Below are 26606 nucleotides of genomic sequence, written 5' to 3' on the forward strand. Positions count from 1 at the left end.
TTTTTTTAAAGACATGCAGTCATATGCAATCACAGTGTATTGTCTACAACGTTCAATACAACTATTTTTGTGAAGCTCTAAATGCTGCAAGCTACCAAAGATCATGAGGATAGAAAAGAATTTCCAGCATGAATGCTCATGAAGCAGCTGTAATTATGCAGCCTATTTCATTTTTAATGTAGCAGAGATTTTTCCCTTTTCAGGTTTCAAATACTAATAGCTTTATCACCTTCATTTTCCTCAAGCTAAACACTTAAAAATGGCACTTCAAAGATTCTACTATTCTAATTACCGATTTATGTGTTTTCTTTAATTCATCTAAAGTTATTTCATTCCTTCCTATATAATGAGCAGAATTCGTTTGGTGAACCTGCTCAAGACAATGTAAAACTACTTCAGATGTCAAATGAAATGTCCTGCATACAACGTATATGATGTCATTTTTAAGAGCATTAACATGTTTTTAAATCTGTGCCTACTATTTGCAGGAAAAACAAATCCACTGCAGTACAGAGACTGAACAATTCACCAAACTCCTGTTTCCTAGACTGTGTAGCTGCACCAGAGAGTGGTGGTTCTCTATATGAAGCAGCAATGCAAGCGTCCACTTCCCTACCAATGTTCTGAAATTCTAGTTACCCTCTGCACAGTAAGCATTGTAACTTATTCAGAAGCAGCTTAAAACTGCTGTTTTAACTCATGGTCATAAAAATTCTAGCAAATGTTTTGACACCTCTTAGCATGCTTAATATTTATTGGTACCCGGGAAAATAAGCAGATTTGCATTAGCCTCTAGTTTTGAAATCTATTACGCGTTTTCTTCTTAGTCGTGTCCAATTCTCCAGCTTTCAAATCCAGCAGCAAGATTGCCACAAAGTGTCAGAAACAGGTCTCTCAAACTGTTCCCTGTGTCCTTGCAATATGAGTGTTGTATCCATTAGTAAGTTTTAACATCCTCCCAATTACAGGCCAGACAAAACATCTTGCTGTATGTATATATACACATACTAGCATAAGCTTTAGAAACCAATGACTATAAAAAATAATGTTTCATCCCATTCAGAGACAAGCCTTTGACCTGTTCATACAGTTCCTCCTCAGATTTCTGTTAAGTTAGTTTCAGTGCAATGACTTAAGTACATAGTAACAAGAAGGCTCATCATAATGCTAAGAGGTATTCATTTTTGTGCAGAAAAAACTAAAAATAAAGCTTTGATACTGCTGTAGCTCATTTTACTTGGTAAAGTATTTGCTATACAGAAGCATTAAGTTTACCATGGGTGGTATCTAGATCATAGTAATTCAATTAATCTGCAAAGTCAATGCCCCAGAAGATTGTATTTGATCACTGCCTTAGGTAAACTTTTTTACATCAGAGAGCCAAGACAGCCACTTTTTATTCTTAAACAATTTTGAATGGCAACTTTAATTTAGCCTTTTTTATCTCTGACAGACCAATATAAGCACTCTGCATTAAAACTTAAATCTTAAACAGTAGTACAGCATTGGGAAAAAAAAGCAGCTCAAATACATTTTCCCCAGATTCAATATTTCCATTTATGAAGTCACAATATAAAAACCTTCCCAAAAAATCAGTTTCAAAGAGTTTATTCCTCCTCTTGTGTAAGTATAAACAATCTGAAAGTGATCACCAATGAAATGAACTCTAGGTACATGTTTAGTTTTCAGTGGTTACTAGACATACCACTCCCTCCGAGATATTACCGAGCCATCTATATGAGAAACAAAGTCGTCTTCATTGTCATCGTAACATTCACCACCCATATACTTCATTCCCAATGTTCCACCTTCATAGTAATCCATTGGTCTTTCATAACGTTCCTGGTACCTGTTAATACTGTCTATATTGTTCCACTCTGTTTTTTCAGGGTCTTCTAAATAATCTTTAGATATTAAGCTGTTCATTGGATGCTTTATTTCTTTTTTTATACTGTCAGGGTAAGAATCCACATCATCTGACTGAAGAACATCTATTTGAGACTCTTTTTGCATATCTGATGGTGGAATGTAGTTCTTAGCAAAGTAGTCACCACGGAACGTCCGTCTTCTCCTATAGCAGATAATTCCAACCAGAACACTGACAAGTATGAAGAAAAGAGCCCCACCCACCGCACTACCGATGACAGTACCCCAAGTGTCTTCCTGCATTGCTGGCAAGGTTGATGTTGGGAAATCTATTATTCTAGGTTCTGTTGCTAAACCTGTGATGCCATCAGTCGAAGGATGCCAGGGAACCGTGGGCAGTCGAGTGGTAGTAGTAGGAGGATCTAATGGAAAGAGCAAAGAAGTAGACAAGACACAGAAAAGGCACAGAATGTCAATGCAAGCTAAATCAGTTAAGGGTTTATAAGAAAGCAAAGTTGATGGGTATGTTCTACAGGAATAGTTTTTCATTCTCAAGTTCATAGAGCTACAAGAAGTCTTACACTTTCGACAGGTTTTGAACTACCTTCCCTACATGCGGTTTTGAGCTATGCTGCAGCAAGACAGGAAGTCTGGGAAAAAAAAGGATAAAAATCATCTTTAAGTAGACATCCTGCCCTTCCAAGTTAGGAGATGCAGCTTTTCTGCTCAGATATTCACTCACTGTTCATAGTTCCTTTTTTACCTCCCCCGTGGAATACTGTCCATTAGGAAAAACCCAAGCAGTCCTCTACCTTTCCAGCCAGCAGTTAGGAATACTGGATCAAATTGATTGTGTCACAGAGTCAATTTTTCCACATTTAAATTCCCACTTCAGAAATTGTTCAGGGCACTGAGTGTAAGAATGAAAAACTATGAGTTGTATGCTCAGTCAGCAGCACATGAACTACTGATTTTTAAGCTATTCTCTCTAAAAACATTCACTGCATTAATAAACTTACTCAGCTTCACCTTGGGATTAGTCAAAGAAGCATAGTTAAAAATGGCATGTATTAATCTCAAAGTAACACTTATGTTAAGCAAGGATCTTTCAGGATTTCAAATTAAAACCAACAAACATTTTAAATAAAAATTACTTCAATGCGTTCCTCCTAAAATCAATCTGATCCCTCATGCACAAATAAACTTCAGCCCTCATTCCTCAAAGTATCAACTGATTTCATATCAGGTTATGCAAATAAAGAAGAAATTGCCAGATACCAAGCTTCTCCAGCACTCAGCTTTTTCCTTTTGTTCTGTCTACTCAAGACATAGGCATCAGTACTGAAGACAAGGTTGCAAATGACGGGCTGTTTGTACTAAGAAAGCCTCCCAAAACAATCCCAGTCAACTGCGATGTTACATGCAACTCCAGTTCCGATTTCGGTGCCACCCTGCATAAAACCAGATTCTCACCTAGCCCAATGCAAGGTCATATAAAAATCATTAAAGCAACAAATATTACACATGTTGTTATAGCTTGTGTCTTTTAGAGAGACTATTACATGGACAGCCAAGTAGCTCATTATGTCATGCTACTTAGTTAAATGCCCACAAGCAAGATTCATGGAACTACCACTACTACTGTATTACAGAGGTACGCTAAATTTATCACCACAAAAGTAAAACAGATAGAGCTGGAGATCTGTCAAGCTTCCAGTTATTTAACAAATCATAACTTTGAAGATGGGTAAGTATGACTTTATCTTACTACTCCGAGATGGTCATACAATTCTCTCATACTAGACAGGATTGCCACATTTGTAACGATCACTACAAATCATACTTCAGACTGCTCCTCACTGCTGACCACAGCATTTCAAGATTGACTTAGGTTTTACACAGATTTTCCAAGCACATAATTCTATTACCTGACTATGTGAAAGTGGTGATTTGTTAGGGACCTATACATGAAATTAATTTGACAGAAGACAGGAAACTGAACAAGGAGGATGCACTACCAAAATGAACAAGAGAAATTCAGATTATGATTTTAGTGAAAACTGATTTAAAGTGAGTTAAATAATTTCGCCAAGAAGTACAGATTAGGGAATCCCAGATTACCAGAGCTCCCATGTCCCACAAATCCGTAAATCAAAAAGATAAACTCAAAACCCTCTTCCTTGAAAGTGTATTTGCTTTAAATACAAAATATGTTTGCTGAAAATACCATTTCAGACAGTTCAAGCAGTATCTTCTTTCAGGCTATATATGCTTCATTTTTTTAAACTGGTTTGTAATTGTTCATCTATTTCCCTCTGACACTGAAGTCTTAAGTCTCATCCTCCACACCCATAATACAAAATACACATGCACAAATACAAACTTGCCAGGATGCAAATAGTATAACGATCACATACATGAAAAACACAGTGGCAATTACATTATTAAAATACCAGTAGTGTTTTACAAAAAGCTTTTCTTTGAAAACTTGTTTTATCCACCAGTTGTGAGATTGTCCAGCTGCATTATCTACAAGCACTAACATATTAAGATTAAATTCATTGCAAATGTAGTATCAACTTGATGTTTTTCACACGTATTCCTAGAATACATAACCATGACTATATTTACTTGTGTCAGTACCTTTCATTGCTGAAGAATAACAAAATTAAATTAATCTCTCCTTGTTGTAAAGCCAATTACAACTAAAAACATGTGAAGTTAACTTCTGGTATCACCCAGAGCTTTCTGAATGTAAAGCTACATTTAGTCCCCCACCAAGCAGTGTTTCCAAACAGAAAACATTAAGACTAGGAATGCCAGAGCTGCTTATGTCTATTTTATAAGATTTTGCTTGCAAATGACATCTCAAATGCTGTCCAAATTAAGAAAATGCCACTCTTGTCTGCTGTCATGTTGAAAGAACATAGTCACATAGTCTTTCATAGCAATAAGCTGGTTAACTACAACATTTCACATCATCACCAATACCTGTTTCTTTGAGTTCTTAATGCTTTCCACAACACATTAAAGCATATCATTTTGTTTCAAACATCACTTCATTCAAAAGCATCAATTTCTTACTGATTATTTTAACATTTTACTTACAACCTGATGTTTAACAGCTCTCCTCTTTCACTTACACAGACCACAACATGACAAAAGATTCTCTTCACTTCAAACCAAGCTCTAATACCTTCTCAAACACAGCACCATGGTCCTTGTACAGTATGCTTAGTTTTCCTTCTATTATTTATTTTCCAGATGTTTCTCATGAACATCAGAACCAATTTTCAACAGCTTCAGTCTGATATTTTCACTTTTCCCTTCAGCGACTAATCTTGATACAGTTTTCACAGCTCTTGTAAATACAATGAACTCCTCTTGGACAGATGAGTTTCTCCATTTAAGTTTAGTAGAAACTACAAGTCTCCTGCCCACAAACACAGCATCTCCCCACCTCAATCTCCCTGCAGTAAATCCTTGTTCAATTGTCCAGGATGGATTTTGGTTTCTGGGGAATTCAAAGCCAGCAAACGGCTAATAGTCAGAAAGATTAATAGGCAGATAGATGGATGGATCATCTTTAGAAACAGACCATTATCAGAAAAATCTTAAGTCCTGCCTTGGTATCAAACACACCAATTTACATATCAACTACAGAACATATTTTTAAACTACAAACCACTTTTAATTTAGCCTACTACGAAGTATTTCGGGGTTGATGTGACCAGCTCTATAACAAGTAAGAAGAAAATTCAATTCTGGCACGCATTTCCTTTAGCTGGAATTCATCACTTAAACAATACAAAAACAATGTTTCAGGAGGAAAGGTGCCTTCACTAGTTGTTTTGCATTAATAGAAAGCCTATCTAATTTCAAAAACTATGATTAAGTGGTTATGTCCATTTAAAAAACAACAAACCACACACGATTCACACTTTGACTCCCACATGCCCTTCTTAGTCCTCTGCAAGTCTTAATCCCAAAGTGAGTTGGCTTTGCGCAAACTACAAGATCTCTATATAGTTCTCATTTTACTGAGCAGAAAGCATCTGCAGGTATATTTATTTCATGTTTGCACAGAGACATTTACCTCTGTTTCTTAACCTGCTGTTAGCACCTAAGGGAAATCTGTGCATAAGTACCCAAAAATTGAAGTACTTGGTAACTCCTGTGTGGCTGGGCATTATAAAAACAGCCCTTTCTTTCAACTGCAGAAAAGCTGATGTTGCAACTCCCTTGTAACAGCAGGGGAAGTAGCCTTTCCATGAAGGAAGGCTTTCTGAATGTCTGAGATTAAATGATTTTGACATTTTCTGTTTTTTCCCCAACCATTTCCACTCTTTAAGTCAAGTAGTGTCTAAGGACACTGTGTAACCCTCTCCTCAAAGTGCCTTGTGTACACAGGTTCCACACTTGAGTTAAATATTTATTTTAGGATTATCTTCTGTTGTTCCCCCCCATTTTGGCAGCACAAAAGATACGAAGATTGAGAACAGCCTGAAACAACCCACAATTTCTTTCAGAGACACTCATTCATTTCCAAAGTTCAGTGTTCTTTACCAGCTGATGTGTGGAAATCCCAGACAAAGCACAACATTTTTGCATTTCTTTGGGACATAAGAGAACAACCGTTATCATTAACATAACCTCAAGCTTGCAAGGAATATTCAGGAACAGAGTTGGCAGTTCAAACCCCGCTATACCCAGGCAACATGCAAGTTGGAAGTTAAGATATCCTGAGCACCACCACCACCCACCCTTTTTTTTTTTTAACAGCAGAAGGAACAAAAGCAAATACGATTATCAGCCTCTGCTACATTAACCCTGACAATCACCACTCTACATGAAGGTGACTGCACTTACAAGTCACCTCTTCCTAGAACTGCTGGCTAACAAAGGCTGGCTTTACTTTTAACAAGAAGTAGCCTCTTCCAAAGGCACTCCTTTGAACAGATGACAGGAAGCAAATGGGTTCCCATCTGAACACAAATCTCACAGGTCACCTCTCTTTGCAAATAGAGAAAGGGGAAGCTTCAGTAAACAGCAGGAAGGTGAGGGAACATGGAGCCAAGAAAATAAAGTTCAATACCTTGTGTAAAAAAGCCAAGTAAATCTATATTACAAGGTGAAGTGCTTTATATATCAAGCTGACGGCTCCTTTTGGAAAACCTGTTGCTGTAGGACTAAGTCAGGAGCTCCAACAACACTTAAGCACCTCTGAACTCCAGGGAGTATGACCTACTTTTGCTGGACAAGTACACAAATAAAGTTTAACTTTACAAGACTAAACAAGTAAGAAATAGTGAAAACATCTGTGCCTTCAAAACAGTATTAAAAAAGCCCCTAGCTTCAAATGCCATTCTAATATTTCCCTATCCATATAAAGATGTATTATCTCCAGTATTTAAAAGCTGGTGAATTTATCATTTAGTCCCTGTCAACTACTTCCTATTCCACTTCAGGAGTATTAACATAAAGGTTAGGAGCAAACCAGAAATTATTGAAAATATTGCTTCTGGTCCTAACAAGCACTGTAAAAAAATAAAGCTGGTTTTGGTTAGCTTACATTGCAATCCTACAACACATTTGAGCTTACTAGTTTTATTTTTCTAGCAGTTAAAAAGCTTGACAACTACCATCATTTTGACTCTTCAGAAGCATCAACTTCATATGGACAGCTCGATAACCAAAATTTGAAACACGGTGTGATCATACAACTTTGTCTGCTAGTTTCAAAAGTTTCACTTCATGCTTCTGCAAAGTTTTAGGCAATAAGTTAATTAAATGATTATTCACTAATACCAGATAATACCTCTCAGTTAAGTCAAATATTAAGGCGGTAAATAGTATAACTTGGTGTACTACTTCAGTCTTGTCTCCTGTACTCCTGATATGTCTCTATGATCCATCTGTAGAGTAACCAGATTATTCAAGATGGACATTTTTGCTATTTCATAGTCAATTTCATATCCTGCATAATTTTAAGGTCATTTCAGTTATTTGAAGAGTCAGTCACACTGAAAAAGTTACTCTAAAGTGTTACAATAAAGTGTGCTTAATGTTAATGTCTAAAAACATAAGTGTTATACCCCGATTACCTCGTCTCTCATATACTAAAAGTTAATACACAATTCTTTTCATCAGTTTGGTATAATCTTCTCTAAGGCATGTAAATCAGAATGCTAGCTACTCGTCTGATCATTAAATTGACATGTACCACTCACCTGAGCATCACTTGTAATCATAAAGCACCAGACTTTAAGTTGCCTAAAAAGCACCTGGGTTTTCTTAGACATTGGTGATGCTACACACTCCAAGTTTAACATGACATTTTTGAAAACTGCAATTTCATGCCAATGTGTTTGGTTTTAGTAGTGCACATACCCTATGGAACCATGACCCTGTATGATCTCTAGCTGGCTGAGGTTCAGTCCTGGCACTCCCTAAAAACACCCAAGTTTGGCTATTTGCAATGGAGTTACTGCAGCAAAATAAAGTTGCTGAACAAAGCTGAAAAGGATAACACACGTAAGCCATCAAAGTAGCCATCAGTCTACACCACAGACCAACTACAGCAGCAAACTAGTTAAAGTTATTACATTTGCCACAGACTAGAATGTAAGCTACCACCACAGTGCAAGTTACATGTATTTGTATTCTGCTTTGTTGAAAACTTGATTTACCTAGGAAGCATCACAAGATTTTCTAGTTAGCCCATCTTAGTCTGGCAGTCACAACATAATTTGAATGATAGCCTTGTATTTTCATGCATGAGAGTCATGGTAAAAAGCATGAGTTCCACTTAGAGCAGATCACATTCCTAGAACTAACAGCTTTAAAAGTGGTGGACTTGAAAAAGCTTCCCCTCTCCTTACAGTTAGAATAGGGCTGAGAACAGAGCTATACTAAAAGTAATAATACACTTCAACTATGTCAATGTTACAATCCAGGAAAATATTTCATCCTATTTAATGATGATAGTCCTTTTTTGTTTTTAATTAATACTTCTTATAATGAGACAATCTTGTTAATTGTTTTAAGACTGTAGTATGGCCATTAGTTCTTCTCCATACAGGAAACATTTAAACCAAACATCCAGAAATAACTTCAGAGAAGTGACTTTCATAATCATTTGCAGCACTTCAGTCTTTTAATAACTAGAATTTTATATACCTAAACAGTACTTACACACTGTTTTCCAACAGCAGTGGTGCTCAACGCACAAAAATCGGCTACAGTATACTAAGTATGACAGCAAGAGTTCTGCATGAGATACCTAACTTTGATTATTGGATATCTGTATCCTGAGATAAGGAGAAAAGAAGTAACTGGAGTACAATACACACATGCAGAACATAACCCTAACTTTCATAAAGCAGAGCATCTTTGACTTTTCTAAATGTAGTTGTTCCCTTCTCACTAACATATATTTAAAAATTATTGCAGACAAGGTACTGTTTACTTCAGCCAGTATTTCTTGCCAATACACAGGTTAACACTGGACAAAAGTTCACCCACCAAGACAAAATAATAATCTCAGAAGCGCTATGGGAACTACCTCAACCTTAAGAATTTCCACTGTGTCCTGCTGTTATTGGAGAGTCATTTTAATCCCAAGTTTCACTGTAGATCTCAGATCCATACTTTCAATAGCTTCTCACACAATTAAAAGGCATAAATATTTTAAGGCATCAGCTGGCTCTTCTGCTTGCTATTTCAATCACTGACAAAAAAAAATTCTGAATTTACATACTGTCTTTCCTGAGAAGTAAGACTTACCTAATATGTAGATAGTCTTCTGATCACTTCTCTGACCAAGGGAATTAGTCACCTTACAGATGTAAGTCCCAGTGTAGTTGTAAGTCAACGGGCTGCTGAACTGCAGAGTATTGTTGACAGATACCAATCCTTCAGGCCATTGTCCATCCAACCTAAAACAAAACAGTTGTATTTGAACTGTAAATCTTCATTTAGTGAAGTCTAAATATAGCTAGTTTAAGGTAATATTTGCAATAGTCTAGAGTGAAATTTCACAGTGCTCTGACAGTGTCAGTGGCCTTTCATTGGATATTCTCAGTGTCCACCTGGACATTTAAAGGCCTTGACACAAATTAAATACTCAACATTAAATCTGTCACCAGCAAACTGTCTACAAATGAACACTGCTATAGCTAAGAAAACTGTCTCAAAAGAACTTGGAGGAACAATCCAACTCCAGCTCTAAAAACTAACAGTCAAACTAGCCTACGCTTATACTGCTGTCAGGATTATCCATCTGTTCTATAATCACAATAAGCATTTCTGTCAGTACACGCTCAATGTACAGGACATTTTGACTAGGATTTCTGAGCAAGAGTTCAGTTTCTTTCCTCTCAACATGCTTTTCATCATCCCCCATCACTTTTCTATGTAAATTACAGCACTGAAAACAAATTTGGTGCTTAGTGACACGTTTGGAGAAACAACAGGTTAAAAAAAATGTTTCCAATCAGCTGGGTTTTCCAAACCTAACATTCCCCTGCTGCAGGTGACTGCAGTACCAACTGTGTAAGCACAGAGAAAGGGAAAAGGGCAGAGGCAGTGAAACTGTTTTAAAAGCTGCCAACTGCCCATTAAACACCTGTGAAATTTCCTGCCACTGCATCCCATTTTGCTTTTATCTAAGTAGCTATTAACAGTAAGGCAGGACTAAGTCAATATTTAAACATGTGATCACTAGGTCTCACTACCTAGGAAGTATGATTCTGTAAGCAATATTGAACAAAAAAGCCACCCTGACACTAAAATATGTACTCAAAGGAAAAAAGTGACCCACAGTTAACAGTAAACATGATCTCCAACAGATGTAGGTTCAATACAACATTCCCACTGCTTTGCTGACAGTCATTATTGTCCCAAACTCCTTCAGCCACATAAAGTTGATAAGTAATTGGGCATGTACTTCATAATTCATAGTACTTATTTATTTCAAAAACATTTCATTCAAAAACCATGGTATACCAGTCAATTGGTTTGTATGCTCTATTCTAATGAAGTTCTCATATGTGCAACATTAAAATATTATTGACCATGAAAATATTACTATCCTAGCAAGTACAACGTCACCTTTGCTTCCAAAGGATAAATTCTGGTGTAGTAATTCTAGAAACTGTTATCATTTGAAACTGTAAGATTGCACACAATTTCAGTACAGCTAGTCTCCATTTCTTTAAACACTCAAGCTATCTTCCTTTTGCACAGAATTCCCTCCGCCTTAAATTTCCTCATTCACCAACATTACAGCTTCCTGCATGGGTTTTGTTGTTGCTCAGACAAAAAGTTACACTAATTTTATTCCAGTTAATTAAGCTTCTCTTGTGAAAGCTGATTCACATTTAACAGTGAGGAAGTTAAGAGTGACCTTGAACTGCTTTATATGCATTTAAATATGCATACTTCTTCTGAAATTGGAAATAGAGGTTGTATTGATTAGCTCTTACGTGCATGTCAAATTCAAATCAGGGAAATGAGAACACAGTTCATATGAAGAAACAAGCTGTACTGCTCTTGATAGTCTGGCAAGGCTTTATGAAATGTAGGAGTTTGTGTGTTGCAATCTCTCACCACACTGAATTTGAGCTAAGCATGAGATGAGATGGCAGCATACTGTAGCACACAGGTGAAGCACACATTTTACCAAACCTACTTTAGTTTAGCCATGCCATTGTGACTGGAGTTAGCTGCAAAACTGAATTAAAATTTTCAATGGCTGCTTTTAGGATTCAGTCAGTTACAGTAATGTTTTGTTCTCCTGTGAAACTGCCACCAAGCATTTCCAAACTTAACAGAACTTACAAACCACATTATGACTATTGCTCTTACATGCTAAATTATATCTACCATTGAGAAGGTAGGGAAATAGATTACAGCTTTACATTGGTCAACAGTCCTGTGACTATACCATAAGCAGCACTGGAACACAGCTACATACACATTTACACAGTCCTTAAAGTTATTTCCTTTGTTTCTACAGGCAAGAAATCAATTCTAAACAGCAGAGTTCATTTCAATTTTCCTTCACAGGACAGATTTCGACCTATGCTTGCTTTTGTCTTCCTGTCTCTTGCTTACAGTACATCCATAGCTGCAAAAGCAAAGCAGTAAATTTGAGCAGGGCCCAAACAATCCATACATGCATGAAATCCAGCTGTTATGCAAGAAAATTTTGGGCTTTTTTAGTCTATTGTTAGAGACTTATGTTCAAGACCTAGTTTCCATCACTACAAAAAACACTGCATTCATCCATCTTAGCAACTACCTGAGCATTTTCAAAATCATGACAAGATCTGTAACTCCTTAAGCAGTATTGGCCATCTCAACTGTATTTTCTTGATTTTAAAATGCACATACTGAAAAGAAGGTTGAAGTGTTTGCAATCCACTTTAAGTAATAATAAAAGAGAACTAATGAAATAATAGTTGGGTCCCTACTAGATTTATGGGGCTTTGCTCTATATATTGCAACATACACTGCTTAGTTTTATCTTAACAGTAATGACAAACTGTTCAGACATTTAAGTTCACAAGGTATCCACTCACCTGTATGCATACATACATACACCTTGTATCCTACCTTTAAAAGGCTTGACAACAGCATTACAACCCAATACAAGTCAAACTCCTTGTTTGTAAAACAGGTATTTACTGTACGATAAGACATTATACCACTTCAATTGTGTGGCAAGCCCCTTTACATAAATATTTACCTGGTCCATGTAAATTCCATAGGTAATGGATTTGCATCAGCATTACATCTAAGCTGAACATTCTCTCTTCCTATGAACCAGTTTCCATCATAGCCAGTTACTGAAACTTCTGGGGCATCTGACAAAAAAAAGATTTAACCTGTCAATCACAACATTTAGGTATCAGGAGAAAATTCTTCCTGGAGAGGGTGGTGAGGCACTGGAGCAGGTTGTCCAGAGAAGCTGTGGATGCCCCATCCGTGGAACCAGCAACCTGGTCTAGTGGAAGGTGTCCCTGCCATAGAATTCTAGAATTCTATGATTCAAACATTTTCTTTAAACATAAACTGTGTGTAATCATTAGCTCAGTGGAGCAGAGTGTGGGTTTTTGTTGTTGTTAGGTTCTTAATTCAAAAGCCAACAACAATAAAATAAGAGGACACCAATACAGTTCCAAGCTACAGCATAACATGCAGCAGTGGAACGGATCAGGAACAGTAAGTTGTTTTAATATATGCAACTGTCCCACTGTTTTCAGGAAATACACAGCACTTGGTGGAACTGAAAGGACTTCAGAAGCAAAGAATCAGTTTAATAGTTTCTGGAGGTGCAGAACAGTAATTTAGAGCTACTTCTCACTACCAAGATACAGCAAAGGATCAGAAACAGCTTTTTCAGAAGCCAAGTAATTAGGAAATCATTGAAAACAAAAGATGCCAGTTAAAAAGGTTAGTAGTAATTCCCTGGCATTATAACGTATAATCACGTTCTTAGGCTCCAAAAAGCTAAGAGGCCGCTTCAGATAAGCCAGAGACCTAGCTGAAATATTCAGAACCCAGAGAACAGAACCACCAGCATTTGCTATAAGCTCCTACAGCAGAGGTGGAGGAGTCGTTGCAGAGGCTGTAAGCATGCGGGAAGACTGAAGGAAAACTAGACAACAGACATAAAACCTCTGATTCTCCCTTGGCTGAAGTGTTACTTACTATATGACTTTGTCAGAAGTTCTGAGATGTGCCTTAGAACTAACCAGATAAAACTAAAGTTAAGACCAACTTGCCCCCTCCTTTTTCTTCAAGTACAGAACTTCCTTCTCCTATTCACTGTATGAGACAATAATGGGAACAAACACTCTTGACTTCCATTTCTGTATCAATGGCACTTTAACCTAGTTGTTCATTTCAACATTAACAAAATCAACCAGTACTGATCACTATTCTATGCCCAAGTGATTCTTCACTGAACAAAATGAAAACAAACCCACAAGAGTCTGGTAAAACCAAAATAGCTAAGTTAAAATTTTCCAGCCCCTACATTTTTTCTAACTGAACCAAGAGCCTTCTGTGATTTAGGAACTTTAAAGCAACACAGAGCTCAGACAGGATGCTAGACGAACAACTTGAAAATAGCTCATTTAGGTCACATATGCATTGTCTGACAAAAAAATGGATCACATGCCTAAAGCTAGTTTCTTTTAGCTAAGCAGTTTTGTAAGCCATGTCACTTATTATTCATGTGTTTTAAAGCCCTAATTTTGTTAAGCAAGCCTGGTAGAGGTTTGAATTACATGAGCAACCTAAAGCTGAATAACGGATGTTAGGAACATACGTATTAAGTTCTTGTTCCCTTATGCAAGTTAGTGGAAAAAGCTTAGTGAGTAATTGCAAACTAACTTGCTGACCCCCTAACACCTACGTGCAACTTGTCATCTCCAACACGTATCTTCATTAGAATTTCCTTAATGCTGCTGAAATGGTAAGGCACTATAAACAGTTTACAGTTCAGCTGAATTTGTTATTTTCTCTGTAATCTTTTCCATGCTAAATATAAACATGGGTAATAATGTTTACCTATGAGCCAATATCCAAAACAAACAGTAGAAACATCATGGTATTTCTAGCTTTGTGACCAGGTTTCTGTTCTTTTTGTGTCTGTGGGCCTTTTTTCTTTTTTTCTCCTTTTTAATACAGAGACCCTAGGTTTCTACTCCTGCCTGACCTACCTCTTATCTCATGCTTCTCTAAACAGTTTCAGTTTCCCTTTTTTACCCCTGAAAGAGTAAGCACTTGTCTCCTTCCTGTGGAAGGCATACACCAATAAAGAGTGGTTATAAAATATATACCAAGTAGTAACTACCTTACAGAATACTTACATTGTATGTCCAACACATGAGAGTATCTTATCTCTTTTTCCAAAGCAGGGTGCCTCACCACACAAGCTATACATCTTCCTCTTGCAAATCGTGCAGGGACAATCATATACTGACTTACAACTGTCACTGTTTCATTTGGAAAAAAAGTAGGGCTGGATTCCATTTCACCAAGGCCTCCTTCCCAGTCAATCTCTGCAGCAGGTTTTCCAGTGGCTGCTGTGCAAGTGGCTGCTACTGTCCGATTTGCACCATCTATTAGAGGGTTTGGTCCTTTAGTTAAGCTCACAACAGGTTCAACTACAGAGAAAAAAAAAAAGTCAAACAAGAAAGCAACAGTTTCAAAGATGTGGAGTCTTTCTAATCCCTTTGCAAAGTCCAATGCCAATCAGATATCCCAAAAATATCATGTCACACCAGAAGTGATAGCTTACAGAGCTTTGGTTTGCTGATACTGTTGAACTTGACCATGTCCACAAAAGGTGAACATTGGTCATTCACTACATTCAAGGCAGGGAAACATGGCAGGGAATTCCAAAGCAGTTAGGGTCAGAACACCAACTACACTGCTCCTGTTAGAGTGTCTGACAAACGGATTAAGATATTAGGTTGAAGCTTAACTGAGATTTTTTGAAATAAGGCTTAGATTCTGCTGCACTTTCAAGGGTTATACTTCAAGTATTAAGCTATACTGTCAGTTTGTGTCATCTCAAATGTAATAAATTCAGTTTTTTAACACTCAACACTAACAGTTCAAGCTTCCATTGATCAGTACAACAATACAAATTGTTTCTGTGCTGATAACGACAGTTAACCTCTAAAAAAAGTATTACACAAACACATGTTCTATAGAATGTATTATGTACACAAATCTATACAATTTTAATCTAAAATTTCTGTTTGGTATGTAAATAAATTGGTTTTGTATATAAACAAAATATAGTCTATGTTTAAATGGCCATCACTTACAGAAGTAAAATATTTCAATTCAGTGCTACATTCAAGACTCAAGAAATCCACAAATGAAAGGATCTGACCTCCTTGTAAACCCATTACTCACCCCAAAATTTTAGAGACTTAAAGAATACACATCCTTCTAACAGTAACATACAATTCTACTGTTGAGGAACATACACTGAAAAACTTGAAAAAAATTTCCTTCTTGTCCGAGAAGTATGTTTCAGCGCTGTACAAGTCACCCACCAGTTGAAACCTAAGTTAGAAACACCACCTGGTGCTTCAGATACAATCCAAGGCTTTGTTGTTTAGGATGGCCTGTTTCTGTCATCAATACTACAAGACAGAGGTTTCCCAATAGCATACTAACCTACTGCCTCATCCTCACGGCTATCAGCCTCTGAAGCAAAGTCATCACCACACACCATCACGCTTCAGAACCCACCACAGTGGACCAGCCCTCACTAACCACAACAAAGACAACTCCTACAACTGTTGTGCCTTTCAGCATCCTATACAAAGAAGTTGAGTTTCACAATTTCTTTCCAAGAAGCTGAGACTGACCCATTGTGCTGGCTTTGGGTGGGACAGAGAAACCCAACTGTGGTACTCAGTTGCTGACTGGGGCTAAACCATGAGACCCACATACCTTAAATGAAACAGAGCAGAAATCACTAAACCTGGCAAGATACTTCTCCAGCTCCCTGTGCTTGCAGGAGGTAACCAGGTAACAAATACTATCAGCTTGAGTGAATTCACTGACAGAGTCAGGTGTTTTTTTTTTTCTGCTCAGTTTACCACCACTCAGTGTCTGAAGAGAGTGCTTTATTATTTGTTCAACTACACTAAAAGGAAAGGCAACTACTAAATGAATATCCTTAAAAAGGCAATTTCTGTTCTATGCTTAAAATGACTCAAGTGCTTAAAGAACATATTTCATTACCAGATTCAAGGTTGGTTGTTTGGGTAGATATTTAGAGTGAATAATTTTCTTTGTACTTTGTTCCTCTGTATGTCTATCCTCTGTGATTTATTAATGACTGTACTGTAAATAAACTGACAGCAGTGTTTTACCTACAAGTCCTATATTCACTCCTCTAGATCTGAAGCACCTCTAACAGAGCTTCTTACAGAATGATTCCTTACTCTTCCGTGCCAGCAACAACTGAAGCTTTCTGCAATAAGCTTGAATATTTGTACTGATGTACATATAAAACATTCTACCTTAAAAAAGCCTTTAAAACCTAGTACAGAGAACATTATATAGCCTTGTTTGACCCACAATTTAGCTCCCATGATTTACCATGAACATTACCACCTTGTTCCCCCCCCAAATTACTAGTAGCGGCCTTTGTATTAGCTTCTGTATTATTAACAAAATGTAGAAGAACCTAATTTACATTTAGTCTTACAAGCATAATGATACTATCTTTTGCTGTATCCCCCACACCCAAGACCTCCATCACAGTAAAATCAATTAAATGACCAGCCATCATTAGCTTTTCAAGACAGAATTTATAGACCCAAACGATTTCAGGTAGAAATAAAGTTCCATATATTTTACTCCTTTGATATTTCCTCAAAACTAGATGAGTGCACAACTCTGGAACTTTTCCTCTACCCTTTTATAATGGGATACGTAGGTCAACAAGCAGTCTTTGCTAAGGTAGCAGAGATATCAAGATATAAAGCAGCTCATTCAGTATGCTGCTTCACTTACCCTGCTTTCAGAAAATAAAAATATGAGTATTAAGTGACTAGCCTAAGAACAGGACAAACTGGTTTAAAAATCCCAGTTTCTCCCACTATTATAATTAGGACAAAAGCATACTTTGCTTTCTCAAGTGATATCTGAAATGTATGAGACTAGCCAGTTCCAGTTCATTCTCTAATTGGTAGGTTTTTAGCTGTTCAAAAGAGAAAGTTTAAACTATTCAAAGCTACTGAACTACAGTAAAATACTTACTCCCCATCCAATGTGCTTTGATGCTTCAGGTATTTTTTTTTTAATACTTCAAGTAGTGAGGCTTCTACTGTCACATATTCCCCTAAAGTCATGATTTTTTGACTACACGCCAACTACAAGACCACCAAGAAGCCACATACTGAGAAGTGGAAAGCAACTGCTGTTATAAGAATTATTTCAATCATCTTTCAGCATTATTTCGTTTCACTAATTGAAGCAAATCCAGCAGAAACCCAGATACTCACTCTACAGCCTTTCTAGCCCTTTCACTCCTGGATTAAGTTAAATACCTTGTGAATAAATCCCTAATTGCAAGGGGTCATTGGCATCTCACCTCTCCCAAAGGGCAAGAGTTTTACTGGTTTTGAACTTGCCAAAAAGATTACCCCAAGTCTGAGGTTTGGTTGGCTTTTTTTTAAAAAAAAAAAAAACAGTAGCTTCCATATACAGACTCTTGGAGCAGTCCTCTAGCTTAACCTCACATTCCAATGGACAGACACCTCTTGAACAAGTCCTTACACTGCTTTGTAGAAAAACATCATAAAGTATCCTGAAAAAAAGAACAGCCTTCAATCCTACTGCATTAAGTTTCCAAGCCTCACTTCCTCCTTGGTTTTAAGTACTTCATAAGCCGTTTACAACTGCTGATGTTAGTTTTAAAACTTACTTTCTTCTGCCGTTGAGCACAGGAGGTCTGGATGAACCTGGCATGATTACAACACAAGCAGTGTTATTTCCACTTACCATCACATTTGTTAATGCCTTGGCAACATCATAACACTGGGAATTGCCATCTCCGTCACAACTGACATGAATAAATTTTTTCAAAAACAGTATTTCTACCTTTTCTCTCTCCTCAAAGATAGCAGTCATGTGTGTGTAAGTTAGCTTGCTCACTAATTAATCCTTTATTATTGACTTTGGGGTGTTTTGGTTGCTTGTTGTTGTTTGTGTGGAGGTTTTGCTTGTTTTCATTAATTTTTATTGTGGTTTGTTCCCTTTTTTTAATGCTTCTTTTAATACCACTCATTTCACTAATTTGTTATCTACTTGACACTTTTTCTTGGCTTGGATTGTGTGGCACTGAAGAAGAGTGTACATCTCATCAACAACCCCAAATGCTATCAGCAGTGTCTGAGAGAGTCCATTTTCCATTCTGTCTGACATGCATCTTCCTTCAATTTCTTATTCTACAAGTTTCTACCTCGGTGTATCTGGGATGTATTCATGGTGACAGATCTACATCTACCTTCACCATTCTCATCTGTTGAGCTGGTATTTTTCACTTGCAGCGTTTTCAAGAGCTAGCCCGTAGAAAAACAAGACCTGCCTGACCAGACAGTAGCAGTCAAACCAAACCAAGTATTTGAAGTAGTCATGCACAGGTCAAGCTAGTCACATAAAACTGTGCAAGCTACCCTATAACATACCATCTCTTCTGCCTTCAAATACCATTTGGCCAGTTTAGTCAGCATCTTGAGAAAGAGCTTAACATAAAATTCTTCACAATTATTTTCCCTAGGTTAACAAAGTTAGAAACACCGAAGTTATAGATCAATAAACATGTTTGACCCAAAAAGCATTTTTGTCTCAACCTCTTCTTTTACAGTATATTTCCTTAAGACAACATAAAGCACTAAGCAAAGCCAAGTGGGAGTGAGAAAAGTTACCAGATGTTGTCTTAAACTGAAGTACCATAAAAGAGAAGTTCTAAATATGGTCTGAAGTGATTAGTGTACTGTGGCAAAACACAGGATTTCTTATCCTGTGCTTATTTTTTTCCTCCATTTGTCTTCTCCAGTTTCCCTGCCTTACAGTATACAAAAAACTAATTTAATCAAGAAGCAGGTATGTCCACTACATGTAGGAAGGAAATATTTTTGCCTAAGTAAGAACAGGAAAACTAGGAAAAAAGGCCATGCTGCCTGGACTGGAAACAGTTTCAGTCCCATAACATGGGCTTTTCTCTCCTCACCTAAGGGAGAGATTTTTACATCAGTGGGAGAAGACAGTCAGAATAAAGATCATTTTAAGTCACAACAGGTTTTAAATTTTGATTGGAGCTATTCTACACCTTAAGCCTGAACTGAGTTCAGGCCAGTAAAGCTCAACAATTATTCAGTTACAGGCACATTCGAAAACCCACTGCTTCCCCAGTTCTTCTACTGTTGAAGTCTAGATGTCAGCGTAGCAAAGTTTTCAGAAGGACAGAAAAAGCTCTGCTGAGGCCACAGAAGACAGCCAAGTCCAACAGAGGGTTGGTTACTCAGCTATACATGCAAGTCAAGCAGCTGCTAACTATGATGGAAAGTTATCTCTGCAAGTACTATTTGGGTATTGAAATGCAGAAGTTGATACTAAGCCACTAAGAGGCTTAAAACTATCACCAACCATCTACAACTATGAAAAACACATTAAAATCAGGACCACTGTATGCCTGACATAGTACTTAACCTAGTCCTACTGCAAATTTTGATTATATCTTCCTAAGCAAGCTGCAGTCCTTCTACATTTTCAAATGCAGAATAAAATAGAGGCCATGTATTTGCTTAAAGTTCCTCCTCATGTTCTCCATAAACCTAAAATTTGAAGGGCAAAATGGACACAACTACTTATGTGATGTTCAAATTATATGCTTAGAAATACAGACTGACTAGAAGATATTAAGGAGAACAATAAGAACCTCCCCCTGTATGTTGAGAAAACACAATAGCTGAAACCTCAAGTCAAAAAAGACTGCTACAGTAGCCCCTGATAGTCACTTGTACAGACAGAAAACAGGTGCAAGACAGCCAGAGGCATGTGCTTTGTGATGACATGGCATTTCTTCAGTCAAGTTACTGCTTGTTTCAAACTGGATTAAGCCACTTCTGTTGATGCATTTGTTTTGCCCCACCTTGTGGTGAAACCCAGTCTATATACTGTACTACAGCCATCTGATTAATCTCACATTGTATTCTACTACCATGGAAAGCAGAGATCAAAGACCAAGATGGTCCTGAGAAGCACTTTTTTTTTTTTTAACAAAAGCAGTCACTGAGGACTCACTGAGTGTGGAAAAACTATCACTTGAATAATCACAGTGTATACAGAAGTAATTTACTCTAAGAATGTATACTACTGGATGGAGAGAGCAAGACAATAGTCTTCAAGTTTCATGACAGGGTAATCATTTTACCTCTTACTGCCCTACCACTTAAATTTGCCTGTGATTCAGTACTAGTCCTCTATGACAGCAATACTGAACCCTCAACAAAATAATAGACAAAATCTGTTTGTGTCCAAAAATATAATATATATAAGCTTCTTATTATGACTACCCATAAGCAGTCAACAGCTTAAATTGCCTCTTTCTTACCAAAGCTCCAAGCAGTAGTCTAAGCAGTTTTCCTTTACATTTATACTGCGCAAACAACAGTTCACATCAGCAGCCCCAAGCAGCTACATTAACTTATTACATTAGAAACAAATTTATGAGGGAATTTAGACAAGCTGGGAGCTAAAGCTGCATTTGACAGCTTCTCACCAAACACAGAGTTCCCTAGAATCAGCATTGCCAGGTTTAAGTTCCACAGCACTGTCCAAATATTTTTATTAGCACAACACCTGATTAGTAACTGGTATTTTTTCTATTTAATACCTGGACAATCAAAGAGCAAGTTCTAAAAAAGCAAGACCCAGAAGAAGTCTCATTCAGGTTAGTAAGAATACGAAGATACCTGTTAAGAAAAAACCAGCAAACACATTTTTTAATTGTTGCTGGGTTAAAAGGTAAAATACAATGTATTAATAAGCTTGAAGGATTTCACTAAGAAATTAGTGCTATTCATTTCACCTCCTTTCATAAAAAAAGTTGCCTTACCTAGTACTGTTACCGTCGTTGATGACTGTGTATTTCCAAGCGGGAACGTAACTGCCTTGCAAATATATTCTCCTGCATCAGAAAAGCTTACATTTTTTAAGATGATTGTTGCATCAGTAAGCGAGTAGTTTTTAAATGAGACTCTTCCTTGGTAATCCCCTTGAACAGATATTCCATATTCAGGATGATGAACAGCAATAGTCTGTGAACTTTTACCATGCGTCTTCTCCCAAGAAACTTGTGTTATTGTTTCATTTACATCAATTATGCATTTCAGTGCAACCTTCTTCCCCCAAACTGCTGTCACATGTGGATCAACAACTGGTCCAGCTAAGGCACCTAAAAAAAACCAAAACCAGGTGTTAGTTGGTACACAAGGTGGTTATGCCTCTAAGTCTTCACATTAAACCTTCTTCAATAATTAGCTGGCCTTTTTCAGAAAGAACTCCCACTTGCTTCTCAAAAACCATATTCTAGCTGATTTGTAGAAAAAATACAAAAGCATGCTTTAGCAGGAACATCAAAGCTAGGTGTAAAGCAACTGTTCTTCAGAGAATACCATCACTAATACACAACTTAATGTAAAAATGACCTGATAATTGTTTAACTAGTGTGTCAACCTCTTGGGAGTTAAACTAGATGGAGAACTGCCTGTATTGAGATTTACTAAGAGTAACACAGTAATCAGACATGGTACTTTAGCAGTCCGATTACTGATTCAGACCATCAGGTAAACATTAAGTACCACACTTACTTCTACTTTCAAAAGATACATCTCCTAATACATATAAAAATAAATACGTGAGTGAAGCTTCTACCACTTACCATGACAGGAACTCCATAAAAAGCAAAGCAATAATTAAGCCCCAAAGCTTATAAAAAAATCCACCAAAATTCCACCAACTGCTCCATCTTAGCAGTGACAGTCAAAGAATTTGATTTTATATTCAGCATCCTAGTTCCCAATTAAGATATGCCCCATCATACACATGCAATCTTAAACACAGTGAATATGAAAGAGTAGGTACAGTCACTGTTCACCTAAGATCCAGTGTATTTCTGTTTAACACATAGAATTCTTTCCACAGTAGCAACTACATTCTGAACTCAAGAGTTTTGCATCACCTCCTTTCAAGAAAGGAAATTCATCCAGACAAAGCAGTTCATTAAGCCACAGGTCCACAACTTCTTTCGCCAAACAGATGCTCCAGCAAACTCCATCATTCCTTCGCTTCAAGTCAACTAACATGGTGAAAATGATTCAAAGTCTTAGTCCACACTGCATGTGTTTGAAGTTTTAGCTGAGGCATTTCAACTGCTGACTTCCAGTTCAGTTACCAAATTACTACTCAGGCTGTTACTGAAGCAACAGGATTGAAGTCTAATAGTCCAGTTTCCACAGGCATGAAGAGGTCATTCGATTTAAGACATTAACTGCCTTTTCAGTGAAAAAGTTGCACAAAAAGAGAAACAATGAGTTCACAAAAAAAAAAATCTATATACAACTTATGTATGAGTCACTTTGAAAGCTATCTATTTCCAATCAATTGTTTTTTCAGTGTTCAAACCATAACTAAGTCAATGAAGTCACCCAAACAACTGATTTAAAGATTCAGCTATGGATTTCTTCAGTATAAAACTACTAACACCAATAGTACGAAAACATTAAATTGCACAAATGAATCAAACCAGACCAGAACTCTATACCAAGATTGGAACATGTCCTTCACCAGAAGAGGCTGGCGAGCGGAAAAAAAATATAGCCAGAAAACTCAAAAAAAGATAATGTTTCATATGGAGAATAACTAAAATAACTAATCCTTGAGTAATGAAAGAACATTTTAAACTAGTGTCCTTACGCCTCTTGAACTAACATGTATTGTTGAGACAGACACCGGAAAGAGGGCAACTGCATGAACACTAACTGCAATGTGCAGAATTCTGCCAAAACTTCGTCTTCACTCCCCATTGCTACATTTAAGCATACAGTGGAATGTTTCTCCAAGTATTTTAACTATTGCTTTCTACCTCACATACAAATAAGGCTCACAAGTTACATTTCTGTGATGTATTTCAGAATGTACAGAATATATTCTGTAGTGTCATTTAAGAAAGTGAAACACTTGTTCTGAAATCAGCAATTTTCAATATTTACATCTACTGAATCTTAACCTGTACTGAACCTTAACATCGTATCAGCCATATGTAATTCCAACAAACTATACAGAAAAGCCCTACACAAACTTACACAAAAGCTGCTTGGACTTCTGGGAAGGTAAACTGAATTGGAAAGCCATCCTACCTAATGGAACACACCAGATTATCTTCTGGGGTTTCTTTTGTTTGTTTGGGTTTTGTTTGTTTTGACAACTCTACTTCCAATAATCAGACACTTTAGCTACATCAAGATGACTAGAATACATTGAAAAAGTCAATACTCAATTAACAGTTACACCTTTTCCCAAGATGTGAAAATAAAATACTTTTTCCATAAAGTTCTCATACAAAGTGCATGAATATTTTAAAAAGACAACCTTTTTTATTGTTGCTACTTGCAGAATTTACAGACTGGACTGAGCAGACCGTACACACACTTGCATGTATGAACATAAATTGGTTTCATCTTATTGTTCACTCACCTCCTCCAACATCGCAAGTATAGCCAATAGATCATTACACCAAATTTTACACATTTATTCCCTCTTATGACACATGTTCAGACCCTGAAGACAAATCAACTGGTCTATGCTAACTTGAACTTACATGTAGTTTACATAACGGTATATATAGTCAGAAGTGCTTAAATTTTCCAAGTAGTTTAAAGATCAAGTGAAAACAACCACTTCTTATATTTGCAATAGCATCTGTTGTTTTAATCTTTACCAGGTATTACCTAACTAACTTATTTTGTTTCCTGAGCAATCATGCTAACAGTTCAAACTAGCCAGTTGGTTCCTATGCTGATATTCAGGGCTCTCCAAGACTCAGGACTCCTAAGACAGGTTATTTCCTTTGACAGATACTTCCACTTAAGAGTCAATATTTTGAGCAAAGACTGTACTTTAATAGTCACAGCTACATGTGTACTCAAAACCAAAACTTGAGGCTTACAATGCACAAGATCCTGAAGAACAAGATACTTCAAGGCCACTTTATTCATCTCCTTAGCTGATCCAAGGTACTAATGATAGGACACATTTACTATTTTAATAAAGCCTAGCTCTCCTCCTCCTGAAATCTCATCTTCTTTACTCACACTCTTGCAATATTCAAGTCCTTGTTTATCATCATTCCGAACATCCCTTAAGGAAACCGTTTGTATTCACTTACTAATCAGTACCTTATTTTGTTTCCTTTTTTTCCCCTCACTTCCCTCTCATTTCCTCAATCATGCATGCATTTCAAAGCATTGTACCTAACTGTATCATTCAGCCCATACAAGTGTTTTAGAAGTTCCTGTCTGCACCAGTCAAATTTCCTCCTTTAATGAAACAATTTGTACTACTGTTCAGATTACACAGGCAACAGACAGGGGATTTACCTTGTTTTGATCAGAAAAAGGTTGTTCACTACTACTTCATATGCTGTCTGGTATTGCTACCCCCAGTACCTCTTTGATGTTTCCATTTCAGCTAAGTCCCTATTCACTAACTTTTTGATCACACAGTGATCCAATCTGTGCTGGTGATAGCACAAAACTACATTGTGTTTAAACCTAACACAAGTTAAGGAGGTGGATACTCCTCCTAGCAGATCTACTCACACTTGTTTTCCAATCTGTTTGCAAACGTGCTAATAGGAGTTGCAACCTATTTCATATATAACAGTTGTATGCAGATGCTGACAGCCATATCTCAGCTTCTCAAATTGAAACAGTTCTTTTCCATTTTACCAACTTGGAGGACTCCAAAAAAGCAGATGTTGACCATTCATGGCTCCACACTTTGTTATTAATACCATGAGACCGCCCTACCTCAACCTGACGTATTAAGATAAAATTATTTCCAAGCTGAAAACCACATCTTCAATAAGAGTGCAGAAGGTGCAACCATAGGCTGCTTGTTCTAATATTTTTGGTAAAAATACCTTTCAAAGGAACATAATTTTGGCCCTTCGAGTTCTGACACACCCTCCTCCGTCCCCAAAATAAGCCACAGCATCGATTTTCCCACCCATCCTTCACCTCTCCACACAGACCAGATTTCAATACCAACTTCAACTTTCAAGTCCAAACTTCAGAGAAAAGCATGAGACATTCAAGCTGCTATAAATCACCATTATTCTACTACATTCAGAACTCTGAGATGCTCAGCTGTGCCAGTGAAGAACAGGCTTCCTGGAACATTTTCAGTTCCGATAAGAGCAGCACCTAAGTCAAGACACAACTGACTTGAGCAGGATTGGCCATACAATTGACTGTACTAAGCAAGGCATCAAAAGATTGATGTTTGGAAAAAAGTGTGATCTGAACATTTTACATAAGTTACTGTAGATTGGATCGGTGGGGGGTTGATCCCTGGTAACACCTCTGTAGCCTCACTTTTCAGTAACTCAGACAAAATGCTTCAAAAAGGGAAGATGCTCTAATCAAGATGGCAGTTCTAGATTGAGATCACTTTCCCTGTGCTCCCCACCACCTGGAAAGCTAACACCATAGCTTGTCATAATTAGGATGTATGTTCTCCCCCTGTACTCGGCATAATTCATAATTAGGATAATTGTCATAATTAGGATGTGATTCTCCCCCTGTACTCGGCACTGGTGAGGCCGCACCTCGAGTACTGTGTTCAGTTTTGGGCCCCTCACTACAAGAAAGACATTGAGGTCCTTGAGCGTGTCCAGAGAAGGGCCACAAAACTGGTGAAGGGTCTGGAGAATATGTCTTATGAGGAGCGACTGAGGGAACTGGGCTTGTTTAGCCTGGAGAAGAGGAGGCTGAGAGGAGACCTGATCACTGCCTACAACTACCTGAAAGGAGGTTGTGGAGAAGTGGGTGTTGGTCTCTTCTCCCTAATGACAGATGATCGGACGAGGGGGAATGGTCTCAAGCTGCGCCAGGGGAGGTTTAGATTGGATG

General features: G+C 37.4%; 1 protein-coding gene across 1 annotated transcript; it reads right to left on the reverse strand.

The window, feature by feature from the left end:
• Positions 1–1393: 1393 nt before the first annotated feature.
• PVRL3 (poliovirus receptor-related 3) lies at positions 1394–22778 on the reverse strand. Its single transcript, XM_010154393.1, has 6 exons — positions 22655–22778; positions 21530–21868; positions 14748–15044; positions 12617–12734; positions 9652–9803; positions 1394–2288 (listed from the first exon to the last, which is right to left on the reverse strand). Exons 1-6 carry the CDS (start codon positions 22776–22778, stop codon positions 1696–1698), a joined length of 1623 nt encoding a protein of 540 aa, XP_010152695.1. The 3' UTR covers positions 1394–1695.
• Between the last annotated feature and the right edge of the window lie 3828 nt (positions 22779–26606).

This window comes from Eurypyga helias, unplaced genomic scaffold (genome assembly GCF_000690775.1).
Source record: "Eurypyga helias isolate BGI_N326 unplaced genomic scaffold, ASM69077v1 scaffold12216, whole genome shotgun sequence".
NCBI lineage: Eukaryota > Metazoa > Chordata > Aves > Eurypygiformes > Eurypygidae > Eurypyga > Eurypyga helias.